At 35.9% G+C, this 13,159-nt stretch overlaps 1 protein-coding gene across 1 annotated transcript in view; it reads left to right on the top strand.

The window, feature by feature from the left end:
- Nucleotides 1–13,159, top strand: part of COPG2 (COPI coat complex subunit gamma 2) — a 138,605-nt gene that overhangs the window by 70,557 nt on the left and 54,889 nt on the right. The window contains exon 12 of the mRNA XM_061198724.1: nt 7,297–7,485. Coding sequence (XP_061054707.1) covers nt 7,297–7,485 — 189 coding nt within the window. The remainder of the gene's footprint in view (nt 1–7,296; nt 7,486–13,159) is intronic.

Raw genomic sequence — 13,159 nt, 5'->3', positions numbered from 1 at the left:
ACTATAAAAATTTTATTTTATTTATTTATTTTTAAAAATATTTATTTATGTGGTTGTGCTGGGTCTTAGTTGCGGCAGGCAGGCTCCTTAGTTGTGGCTTACCAGCTCCTTATTTGCGGCTTGCTGGCTCCTTAGTTGTGGCATGCAAACTCTTAGTTGTTTCATGCATGTGGGATCTAGTTCCCTGACCAGGGATCGAACCCAGGCCGCCTGCATTGGGATTGCGAAGTCCCAACCACTGTGCCACCAGGGAAGTCCCTAAAAATTTTAAATGAAAGTTTAATGTTGTAGAATACTGGTCTAATATAATATGTGGTTGACTATAAATTAATTGTATTAACAATTGGAGGAGAGAGAAATTTAGAGCAGCCATGGAAGGAGGCTTTATAGAACAATATGAATTGTATTTTGAAGAGTTGATATCGGTCCACATTCCTTCATCTATAATCTTGGGACCAGATGTATCTCAGAAATCAGTATTTTGAGAATTTTAGAGAGGTAATATGGTGCCATCTCTTATATTAATACTAACCCCTTTGGGCCTGGAGCAGTTAGACACATTAGACACGTTAATATTTCTGCTTTATACGTATGACTATCCTCACTACATGGAATAAATTAAGACTCAGTTTTACATTAGTTTGGGTCATTTTTTGCTGTTAAGTGATTTTGATGGCAATACTTTGCTGAGTTTTCAAAATTTTAGCACTATGGATAAAGGATTCTATACCAGTATAGGATTAGGCAGAGACGTGAACATCATCAACAAAAGCAAAGAAGCAGGACAATGACAGACATGTTTTAGTGACCGTGAGCAATCCAGTTTGGTTGGAGTTTGCTTGCTTAAATACAGAAGTGTTTTATAAGTGATAAGATATTACATTTAAGTGTCTTCGAGTAGTGTTTATCATTCTAGGTCCTACTCTCAGAGATTCTAAAATCTAGTAGAATAGATAACCATGAACACATGTACTATAAGGAGAAACAGGCCAACTGTAATAAAAGACAGACTATGAAATTGTTATAAAGGTTATAGAAACTTAGGAAGATAAAGTGCTGTGCTATACTGTAACTAGCAGTTAATCATTTATCAAATGATATATCGTATCTTATTTATTAGAAACATTCATCTTGAAAAAATTACTTTTTAACATATGTTGTTCCATTTAGACTTTAAAAAGGCATTTACCTTAATTAAAATTTCTGACCAGTCCCTCCCATCAAGCCTCTTAGATAGCCTCATCCACCAGAGGGCAGACAGCAGAAGCAAGAAGAACTACAATCCTGCAGCCTGTGGAACAAAAACCACATTCACAGAAAAACAGACAAGATTAAAAGGCAGAGGGCTATGTACCAGATGAAGGAACAAGATAAAACCCCAGAAAAACAACTAAATGAAGTGGAGATAGGCAACCTTCCAGAAAAAGAACTCAGAATAATGATAGTGAAGATGATCCAGGACCTCGGAAAAACAATGGAGGCAAAGATTGAGAAGATGCAAGAAATGTTTAACAAAGACCTAGAAGAATTAAAGAACAAACAGAGATGAACAATACAATAACTGAAATGAAAACTACACTAGAAGGAGTCAATAGCAGAATAACTGAGGCAGAAGAACGGATAAGTGACCTGGAAGACAGAATGGTGGAATTCACTGCTGCGGAACAGAATAAAGAAAAAAGAAAGAAAAGAAATGAAGACAGCCTAAGAGACCTCTGGGACAACATTAAAGGCAACAACATTCGCATTATAGGGATCCCAGAAGGAGAAGAGAGAAAGAACCAGAGAAAATATTTGAAGAGATAATAGTTGAAAACTTCCCTAACATGGGAAAGGAAATAGCCACCCAAGTCCAGGAAGCACAGAGAGTCCCATATAGGATAAACCCAAGGAGAAACACGCCGAGACACATAGTAATCAAATTGGCAAAAATTAAAGACAAAGAAAAATTACTGAAAGCAGCAAGGGAAAAATGACAACATACAAGGGAACTCCCATAAGGTTAACAGCTGATTTCTCAGCAGAAACTCTACAAGACAGAAGGGAGTGGCATGATATACTTAAAGTGATGAAAGGGAAGAACCTACAACCAAGATTACTCTACCCGGCAAGGATCTCATTCAGATTCGATGGAGAAATTAAAACGTTTACAGATAAGCAAAAGCTGAGAGAATTCAGCACCACCAAACCAGCTCTACAACAAATGCTAAAGGAACTTCTCTAAGTGGGAAACACAGGAGAAGAAAAGGACCTACAAAAACAAACCCAAAACAATTAAGAAAATGGTCAAAGGAACATACATATCAATAATTACCTTAAACGTGAATGGATTAAATGCTCCAGCCAAAAGACACAGGCTTGCTGAATGGATACAAAAACAAGACCCATATATATGCTGTCTACAAGAGACCCACTTCAGACCTAGGGACACATACAGACTGAAAGTGGGCGGATGGAAAAAGATATTCCATGCAAATGGAAATCAAAAGAAAGCTGGAGTAGCAATACTCATATCAGATAAAATAGACTTTAAAATAAGAATGTTACAAGGGACAAGGAAGGACACTACATAACGATCAAGGGATCAATCCAAGAAGAAGATATAACAATTATAAATATATATGCACCCAACATAGGAGCACCTCAATAAATAAGGCAACTGCTAACAGCTATAAAAGAGGAAATCGACAGTAACACAGTAATAGTGGGGGACTTTAACACCTCACTTACACCAATGGACAGATCATCCAAAATGAAAATAAATAAGGAAACAGAAGCTTTCAGTGACACAATAGACCAGATAGATTTAATTGATATTTATAGGACATTCCATCCCAAAACAGCAGATTACACTTTCTTCTCAAGTGCGCACGGAACATTCTCCAGGATAGATCACATCTTGGGTCACAAATCAAGCCTCAGTAAATTTAAGAATATTGAAATCATATCAAGCATCTTTTCTGACCACAACGCTATGAGATTAGAGATGAATTACAGGGAAAAAAACGTAAAAAACACAAACACGTAGAGGCTAAACAATACGTTACTAAATAACCAAGAGATCACTGAAGAAATCAGAGGATATGAAAAAATACCTAGAAACATATGACAATGAAAACACGACGATCCAAAACCTATGGGATGCAGCAAAAGCAGTTCTAAGAGGGAAGTTTATAGCTATACAAGCCTACCTCAAGAAACAAGAAAAATCTCAAGTAAACAATCTAACCTTACACCTAAAGGAACTAGAGAAAGAAGAACAAACAAAACCCAAAGTCAGCAGAAGGAAAGAAATCATAAAGATCAGAGCAGAAATAAATGAAATAGAAACAAAGAAAGCAATAGCAAAGATCAATAAAACTAAAAGCTGGTTCTTTGAGAAGATAAACAAAATTGATAAACCATTAGCCAGACTCATCAAGAAAAAGAGGGAGAGGACTCAAATCAATAAAATTAGAAATGAAAAAGGAGACGTTACAACAGACACCGCAGAAATACAAAGCATCCTAAGAGACTACTACAAACAACTCTATGCCAATAAAATGGACAACCTGGAAGAAATGGACAAATTCTTAGAAAGGTATAACCTTCCAAGACTGAACCAGGAAGAAACAGAAAATATGAACAGAACAATCACAAGTAATGAAATTGAAACTGTGATTAAAAATCTTCCAACAAACAAAAGTCCAGGACCAGATGGCTTCACAGGTGAATTCCATCAAACATTTAGAGAAGAGCTAACACCCATCCTTCTCAAACTCTTCCAAAAAATTACAGAGGAAGGAACACTCCCAAACTCATTCTGTGAGGCCACCATCACCCTGATACCAAAATCAGACAAAGATACTACAAAAAAAGAAAATTACAGACCAATATCACTGATGAATATAGATGCAAAAATCCTCAACAAAATACTAGCAAGCAGAATCCAACAACACATTAAAAGGATCATACACCATGATCAAGTGGGATTTATCCCAGGGAGGCAAGGATTCTTCAATACACGCAAATAAATCAATGTGATACACCATATTAACAAACTGAAGAATAAAAACCATATGACCATCTCAATAGATGCAGAAAAAGCTTTTGACAAAATTCAACACCCATTTATGATAAAAACTCTCCAGAAAGGGCATAGAGGGAACCTACCTCAACATGATAAAGGCCATATACGACAAACCCACAGCAAACATCATTCTGAGTGGTGAAAAACTGAAAGCATTTCCTCTAAGATCAGGAACGAGACAAGGATGTCCACTCTCACCACTATTATTCAACATAGTTTTGGAAGTCCTAGCCATGGCAATCAGAGAAGAAAAAGAAATAAAAGGAATACAAATTGGAAAAGAAGAAGTAAAACTGTCACTGTTTGCAGATGACATGATACTATACATAGAGAATCCTAAAGATGCCACCAGAAAACTACTAGAGCTAATCAATGAATTTGGTAAAGTTGCAGGATACAAAATTAATGCACAGAAATCTCTTGCATTCCTATACACTAATGATGAAAAATCTGAAAGAGAAATTAAGGAAACACTCCCATTTACCACTGCAACAAAAAGAATAAAATACCTAGGAATAAACCTACCTAGGGAGACAGAAGACCTGTATGCAGAAAACTATAAGACACTGATGAAAGAAATTAAAGATGATACCAACAGATGGAGAGATATACCATGTTCTTGGATTGGAAGAATTAATATTGTGAAAATGACTATACTACCCAAAGCAATCTACAGATTCAATGCAATCCCTATCAAATTACCAATGGCATTTTTTATGGAACTAGAACAAAAAATCTTAAAATTTGTATGGAGACACAAAAGACCCCGAATAGGCAAAGCAGTCTTGAGGGAAAACAATGGAGCTGGAGGAATCAGATTCCCTGACTTCAGACTATACTACAAAGCTACAGTAATCAAGACAATATGGTACTGGCACAAAAACAGAAACATAGATCAATGGAACAAGATAGAAAGCCCAGAGATAAACCCATGCACCTATGGTCAACTAACCTATGACAAAGGAGGCAAGGATATACAATGGAGAAAAGACAGTCTCTTCAATAAGTGGTGCTGGGAAAACTGGACAGCTACATGTAAAAGAATGAAATTAGAACACTCCCTAACATCATACACAAAAATAAACTCAAAATGGATTCAAGACCTAAATGTAAGACCGGACACTATAAAACTCTTTAGAGGAAAACATAGGAAGAACACTCTTTGACATAAATCACAGCAAGATCTTTTTTGATCCCCCTCCTAGAGTAATAGAAATAAAAAAAAAATAAACAAATGGGACCTAATGAAGCTTCAAAGCTTTTGCACAGCAAAGGAAACCATAAACGAGACGAAAAGACAACTCTCAGAATGGGAGAAAATATTCACAAATGAATCAATGGACAAAGGATTAATCTCCAAAATATATAAACAGCTCATGCAGCTCAATATTAAAGAAACAAACAACCCAATCCAAAAATGGGCAGAAGACCTAAATAGACCTTTCTCCAAAGAAGACATACAGATGGCCAAGAAGCACATGAAAAACTGCTCAACATCACTAATTATTAGAGAAATGCAAATCAAAACTACAATGAGGTATCACCTCACACCAGTTAGAATGGGCATCATCAGAAAATCTACAAACAACAAATGCTGGAGAGGGTGTGGAGAAAAGGGAACCCTCTTGCACTGTTGGTGGGAATGTAAATTGATACAGCCACTATGGAGAACAGTATGGAGGTTCCTTTAAAAACTAAAACTAGAATTACCATATGATCCAGCAATCCCACTACTGGGCCTATACCCAGAGAAAACCATAATTCAAAAAGACACATGCACCCCAATGTTCATTTCAGCACTGTTTACAATAGCCAGGTCATGGAAGCAACCTAAATGCCCATCGACAGACGAATGAATAAAGAATATGTGGTACATGTATACAATGGAATATTACTTAGCCATAAAAAGGAACAAAATTGGGTCATTTGTTGAGACGTGGATGGATCTAGAGAGTGTCATACAGAGTGAAGTAAGTCAGAAAGAGAAAAACAAACATCGTATATTAATGCATGTATGTGGAACCTAGAAAAATGGTACAGATGAACCGGTTTGCAGGGCAGAAGTTGAGACACAGATGTAGAGAACAAACATATGGACACCAAGGGGGGAAAACCACGGTGGGGTGGGTATGGTGGTGTGCTGAATTGGGCGATTGGGATTGGCATGTATACACTGATGTGTATAAAATTGATGACTAATAAGAACCTGCAGTATAAAAAAACAAATAAAAAAACAACTAATACTAAACTTTCTTTGGGTTATGTGTATGGAAATATGTTAATATAAATGTTTCAGACATTACATGAAATTTCTAAAAATCTTATATGTTCTGGTATAATGTTATAAGTCATAATTCTAGTTATTACTTTAAAATGTGTATCTCAGAAATAACTAAATTTCCTTGTCAATTGCATTATTATGAACTTTCATCAAATCTTTAACCGTGGTCATTTTTAAGTCTTTTGTCATTTACAGAGAGTTCTGGGTGCTTTCACAAAAATGTTCCTATAAAAGGGTTTCATCTTCAAGGAATTCATGGAAAAGACTCTGACAAGTACAGGTTTCTGATAACTGACTATACTGCTGAACTGAATGAATAAGCATTTTCAGAACTCTAATGGAAAACTGATGAATTCATAAAAGTGCTAACAAAGGATCAAGATGAAAAAAAAATTAATTACATGGGACTGAGTGAACTGATGAGGATGATTATAATTTTTGTGACTTTCTGTTTGAATTTAAAAAAAAATCCCACAAGGATTCAGAGGCAAAAATATACAAATCAATTTTCACTGCAAAGTAAAGGAGCTGTTACAGTGGAGGATTACTGGACTGAATGTCAATATTATGACATAGTATGAGTGTGTTTCGTGTTTGGTAATTGCAGTCATTGTTGCTTTTGTTGTGGTCATCCATTTACAATGCTTGGTGTCAGTTTATTTATCTCTTGTAAAAATAAAATACAGTGTGTGTGTGTGTGTGTGTGAGTTGTGAAAAAAAAAGAAACTTTTAAATTCCTGATTCTGGTTTTGCACACCTGTATAATTAATGGTGATGATCATATTATAAGGGGAGGCCCAAATAGAAATTACAAATAAAGGAAATAAAATTCCATTTTTTAAAGTAAAAAAAAAAAAAAATTTCTATTTTCGTCTTCTTTTATTTTTTAAAGTTCTGGTCTTTATCAGTAGCAATTTGCTTAATTTTTTTCTTGCCCTTTGACAAGGTGGCAATGAAGCATCCCTCTGCTGTTACTGCCTGCAATCTGGACTTAGAAAACTTGATCACAGACTCAAACAGAAGCATTGCTACCCTGGCCATTACTACACTTCTCAAAACAGGAAGTGAGAGCAGTGTGGACAGGCTCATGAAGCAGATATCATCCTTTGTGTCTGAAATCTCAGATGAGTTCAAGGTAAGAGTTTAAATATGAGCATGTTTTCTCCCGGTCTCTGGCTTACCTATTTCATTTCTTTTTTTTTTTTTATTTCAATAAATTTTATTTGCTTTTAAAAAATAATAATTCTTATTAAAAATAGAGATGTACATGACATATATATGAAGAATATAAATAAATCACCTAAAAAACAGCTACAAATTACCCAAAATGTCAATACCCCAGAACAACTTTATGATATTTGTTAAACATGATTCCAAATATAGCTCTGTATATGTGCAGTTGGGTAAATGAATAGCTAGATATATTCAGAAAAAAATTAATAGAAAAAAAAATTAATAGAAATATAATCATACTATGCATACTATTTTAAAATTAACAATATAAAATATAGAACTTTAAAAAGGAAAATAATTAAAACAAGTTAATTGTGAACTTCAATTAAGTATTTCTTTATGCAAGACAATTTTTTTTTTTTTATTTTAAACATTTTATCAAGAAGGCACTTTTTTTTTTATACAGCAGGTTTTTATTAGTCATCAATTTTATACACATCAGTGTATACATGTCAATCCCAATTGCCCAATTCATCACACCACCACCCCCACCCCCCCGTGGCTTTCCCCCTTTGGTGTCCATATGTTTGTTCTCTACATCTGTGTCTCAATTTCTGCCCTGCAAACTGGTTCATCTGTACCACTTTTCTAGGTTCCATATATGCGTTAATATACGATATTTATTTTTCTCTTTCTGACTTACTTCACTCTGTATGACACTCTCTAGATCCATCCACGTCTCAACAAATAACCCAATTTTGTTCCTTTTTATGGCTGAGTAATATTCCATTGTATATATGTACCACATCTTCTTTATCCATTCATCTGTAGATGGGCATTTAGGTTGCTTCCATGACCTGGCTATTGTAAACAGTGCTGAAATGAACATTGGGGTGCATGTGTCTTTTTGAATTATGGTTTTCTCTGAGTATAGGCCCAGTAGTGGGATTGCTGGATCATATGGTAATTCTAGTTTTAGTTTTTTAAGGAACCTCCATACTGTTCTCCATAGTGGCTGTATCAATTTACATTCCCACCAACAGTGCAAGAGGGTTCCCTTTTCTCCACACCCTCTGCAGCATTTGTTGTTTGTAGATTTTCTGATGATGCCCATTCTAACTGGTGTGAGGTGATACCTCATTGTAGTTTTGATTTGCATTTCTCTAATAATTAGTGATGTTGAGCAGTTTTTCATGTGCTTCTTGGCCATCTGTATGTCTTCTTTGGAGAAAGGTCTATTTAGGTCTTCTGCCCATCTTTGGATTGGGTTGTTTGTTTCTTTAATATTGAGCTGCATGAGCTGTTTATATATTTTGGAGATTAATCCTTTGTCCATTGATTCGTTTGTGAATATTTTCTCCCATTCTGAGGGTTGTCTTTTCGTCTCGTTTATGGTTTCCTTTGCTGTGCAAAAGCTTTGAAGCTTCATTAGGTCCCATTTGTTTATTATTTTTTTTTATTTCCATTACTCTAGGAGGGGGATCAAAAAAGATCTTGCTGTGATTTATGTCAAAGAGTGTTCTTCCTATGTTTTCCTCTAAAGAGTTTTATAGTGTCCGGTCTTACATTTAGGTCTTGAATCCATTTTGAGTTTATTTTTGTGTATGATGTTAGGGAGTGTTCTAATTTCATTCTTTTACATGTAGCTGTCCAGTTTTCCCAGCACCACTTATTGAAGAGACTGTCTTTTCTCCATTGTATATCCTTGCCTCCTTTGTCATAGGTTAGTTGACCATAGGTGCATAGGTTTATCTCTGGGCTTTCTACCTTGTTCCATTGATCTATGTTTCTGTTTTTGTGCCAGTACCATATTGTCTTGATTACTGTAGCTTTGTAGTATAGTCTGAAGTCAGGGAATCTGATTCCTCCAGCTCCGTTGTTTTCCCTCAGGACTGCTTTGGCTATTCAGGGTCTTTTGTGTCTCCATACAAATTTTAAGATTTTTTGTTCTAGTTCCATAAAAAATGCCATTGGTAATTTGATAGGGATTGCATTGAATCTGTAGATTGCTTTGGGTAGTATAGTCATTTTCACAATATTGATTCTTCCAATCCAAGAACATGGTATATCTCTCCATCTGTTGGTATCATTTTTAATTTCTTTCATCAGTGTCTTATAGTTTTCTGCATACAGGTCTTCTGTCTCCCTAGGTAGGTTTATTCCTAGGTATTTTATTCTTTTTGTTGCAGTGGTAAATGGGAGTGTTTCCTTAATTTCTCTTTCAGATTTTTCATCATTAGTGTATAGGAATGCAAGAGATTTCTGTGCATTAATTTTGTATCCTGCAACTTTACCAAATTCATTGATTAGCTCTAGTAGTTTTCTGGTGGCATCTTTAGGATTCTCTATGTATAGTATCATGTCATCTGCAAACAGTGACAGTTTTACTTCTTCTTTTCCAATTTGTATTCCTTTTATTTCTTTTTCTTCTCTGATTGCCATGGCTAGGACTTCCAAAACTATGTTGAATAATAGTGGTGAGAGTGGACATCCTTGTCTCGTTCCTGATCTTAGAGGAAATGCTTTCAGTTTTTCACCACTCAGAATGATGTTTGCTGTGGGTTTGTCGTATATGGCCTTTATCATGTTGAGGTAGGTTCCCTCTATGCCCTTTCTGGAGAGTTTTTATCATAAATGGGTGTTGAATTTTGTCAAAAGCTTTTTCTGCATCTATTGAGATGGTCATATGGTTTTTATTCTTCAGTTTGTTAATATGGTGTATCACATTGATTTATTTGCGTGTATTGAAGAATCCTTGCCTCCCTGGGATAAATCCCACTTGATCATGGTGTATGATCCTTTTAATGTGTTGTTGGATTCTGTTTGCTAGTGTTTTGTTGAGGATTTTTGCATCTATATTCATCAGTGATATTGGTCTGTAATTTTCTTTTTTTGTAGTATCTTTGTCTGATTTTGGTATCAGGGTGATGGTGGCCTCACAGAATGAGTTTGGGAGTGTTCCTTCCTCTGTAATTTTTTGGAAGAGTTTGAGAAGGATGGGTGTTAGCTCTTCTCTAAATGTTTGATGGAATTCACCTGTGAAGCCATCTGGTCCTGGACTTTTGTTTGTTGGAAGATTTTTAATCACAGTTTCAATTTCATTACTTGTGATTGTTCTGTTCATATTTTCTGTTTCTTCCTGGTTCAGTCTTGGAAGGTTATACCTTTCTAAGAATTTGTCCATTTCTTCCAGGTTGTCCATTTTATTGGCATAGAGTTGTTTGTAGTAGTCTCTTAGGATGCTTTGTATTTCTGCGGTGTCTGTTGTAACGTCTCCTTTTTCATTTCTAATTTTATTGATTTGAGTCCTCTCCCTCTTTTTCTTGATGAGTCTGGCTAATGGTTTATCAATTTTGTTTATCTTCTCAAAGAACCAGCTTTTAGTTTTATTGATCTTTGCTATTGCTTTCTTTGTTTCTATTTCATTTATTTCTGCTCTGATCTTTATGATTTCTTTCCTTCTGCTGACTTTGGGTTTTGTTTATTCTTCTTTCTCTAGTTCCTTTAGGTGTAAGGTTAGATTGCTTTTTTGAGATTTTTCTTGTTTCTTGAGGTAGGCTTGTATAGCTATAAACTTCCCTCTTAGAACTGCTTTTGCTGCATCCCATAGGTTTTGGATCGTCGTGTTTTCATTGTCATATGTTTCTAGGTATTTTTTCATATCCTCTGATTTCTTCAGTGATCTCTTGGTTATTTAGTAACGTATTGTTTAGCCTCTACGTGTTTGTGTTTTTTACGTTTTTTTCCCTGTAATTCATTTCTAATCTCATAGTGTTGTGGTCAGAAAAGATGCTTGATATGATTTCAATATTCTTAAATTTACTGAGGCTTGATTTGTGACCCAAGATGTGATCTATCCTGGAGAATGTTCCGTGCGCACTTGAGAAGAAAGTGTAATCTGCTGTTTTGGGATGGAATGTCCTATAAATATCAATTAAATCTATCTGGTCTATTGTGTCACTGAAAGCTTCTGTTTCCTTATTTATTTTCATTTTGGATGATCTGTCCGTTGGTGTAAGTGAGGTGTTAAAGTCCCCCACTATTACTGTGTTACTGTCGATTTCCTCTTTTATAGCTGTTAGCAGTTGCCATATTTATTGAGGTGCTCCTATGTTGGGTGCATATATATTTATAATTGTTATATCTTCTTCTTGGATTGATCCCTTGATTGTTATGTAGTGTCCTTCCTTGTCCCTTGTAACATTCTTATTTTAAAGTCTATTTTATCTGATATGAGTATTGCTACTCCAGCTTTCTTTTGATTTCCATTTGCATGGAATATCTTTTTCCATCCCCCCACTTTCAGTCTGTATGTGTCCCTAGGTCTGAAGTGGGTCTCTTGTAGACAGCATATATATGGGTCTTGTTTTTGTATCCATTCAGCAAGCCTGTGTCTTTTGGCTGGAGCATTTAATCCATTCACGTTTAAGGTAATTATTGATATGTATGTTCCTTTGACCATTTTCTTAATTGTTTTGGGTTTGTTTTTGTAGGTCCTTTTCTTCTCCTGTGTTTCCCACTTAGAGAAGTTCCTTTAGCATTTGTTGTAGAGCTGGTTTGGTGGTGCTGAATTCTCTCAGCTTTTGCTTATCTGTAAACGTTTTAATTTCTCCATCGAATCTGAATGAGATCCTTGCCGGGTAGAGTAATCTTGGTTGTAGGTTCTTCCCTTTCATCACTTTAAGTATATCATGCCACTCCCTTCTGTCTTGTAGAGTTTCTGCTGAGAAATCAGCTGTTAACCTTATGGGAGTTCCCTTGTATGTTGTCATTTTTCCCTTGCTGCTTTCAGTAATTTTTCTTTGTCTTTAATTTTTGCCAATTTGATTACTATGTGTCTTGGCGTGTTTCTCCTTGGGTTTATCCTATATGGGACTCTCTGTGCTTCCTGGACTTGGGTGGCTATTTCCTTTCCCATGTTAGGGAAGTTTTCAACTATTATCTCTTCAAATATTTTCTCTGGTCCTTTCTCTCTTCTCCTTCTGGGATCCCTATAATGTGAATGTTGTTGCCTTTAATGTTGTCCCAGAGGTCTCTTAGGCTGTCTTCATTTCTTTTCTTTCTTTTTTCTTTATTCTGTTCCGCAGCAGTGAATTCCACCATTCTGTCTTCCAGGTCACTTATGCGTTCTTCTGCCTCAGTTATTCTGCTATTGACTCCTTCTAGTGTAGTTTTCATTTCAGTTTTTGTATTGTTCATCTCTGTTTGTTTGTTCTTTAATTCTTCTAGGTCTTTGTTAAACATTTCTTGCATCTTCTCAATCTTTGCCTCCATTGTTTTTCCGAGGTCCTGGAGATCATCTTCACTATCATTATTCTGAGTTCTTTTTCTGGAAGGTTGCCTATCTCCACTTCATTTAGTTGTTTTTCTGGGGTTTTATCTTGTTCCTTCATCTGGTACATAGCCCTCTGCCTTTTAATCTTGTCTGTTTTTCTGTGAATGTGGTTTTTGTTCCACAGGCTGCAGGATTGTAGTTTTTCTTGCTTCTGCTGTCTGCCCTCTGGTGGATGAGGCTATCTAAGAGGCTTGTCCTAGTTTCCTGATGGGAGGGACTGGTGGTGGGTAGAGCTGACTGTTTCTCTGGTGGGCAGAGCTCAGTAAAACTTTAATCCACTTGACTGCTGATGGGTGGGGCT

This window comes from Eubalaena glacialis, chromosome 8 (assembly GCF_028564815.1).
Source record: "Eubalaena glacialis isolate mEubGla1 chromosome 8, mEubGla1.1.hap2.+ XY, whole genome shotgun sequence".
Classification (NCBI taxonomy): Eukaryota; Metazoa; Chordata; class Mammalia; order Artiodactyla; family Balaenidae; genus Eubalaena; species Eubalaena glacialis.
This window is presented reverse-complemented; position numbering and strand designations above follow the sequence as displayed.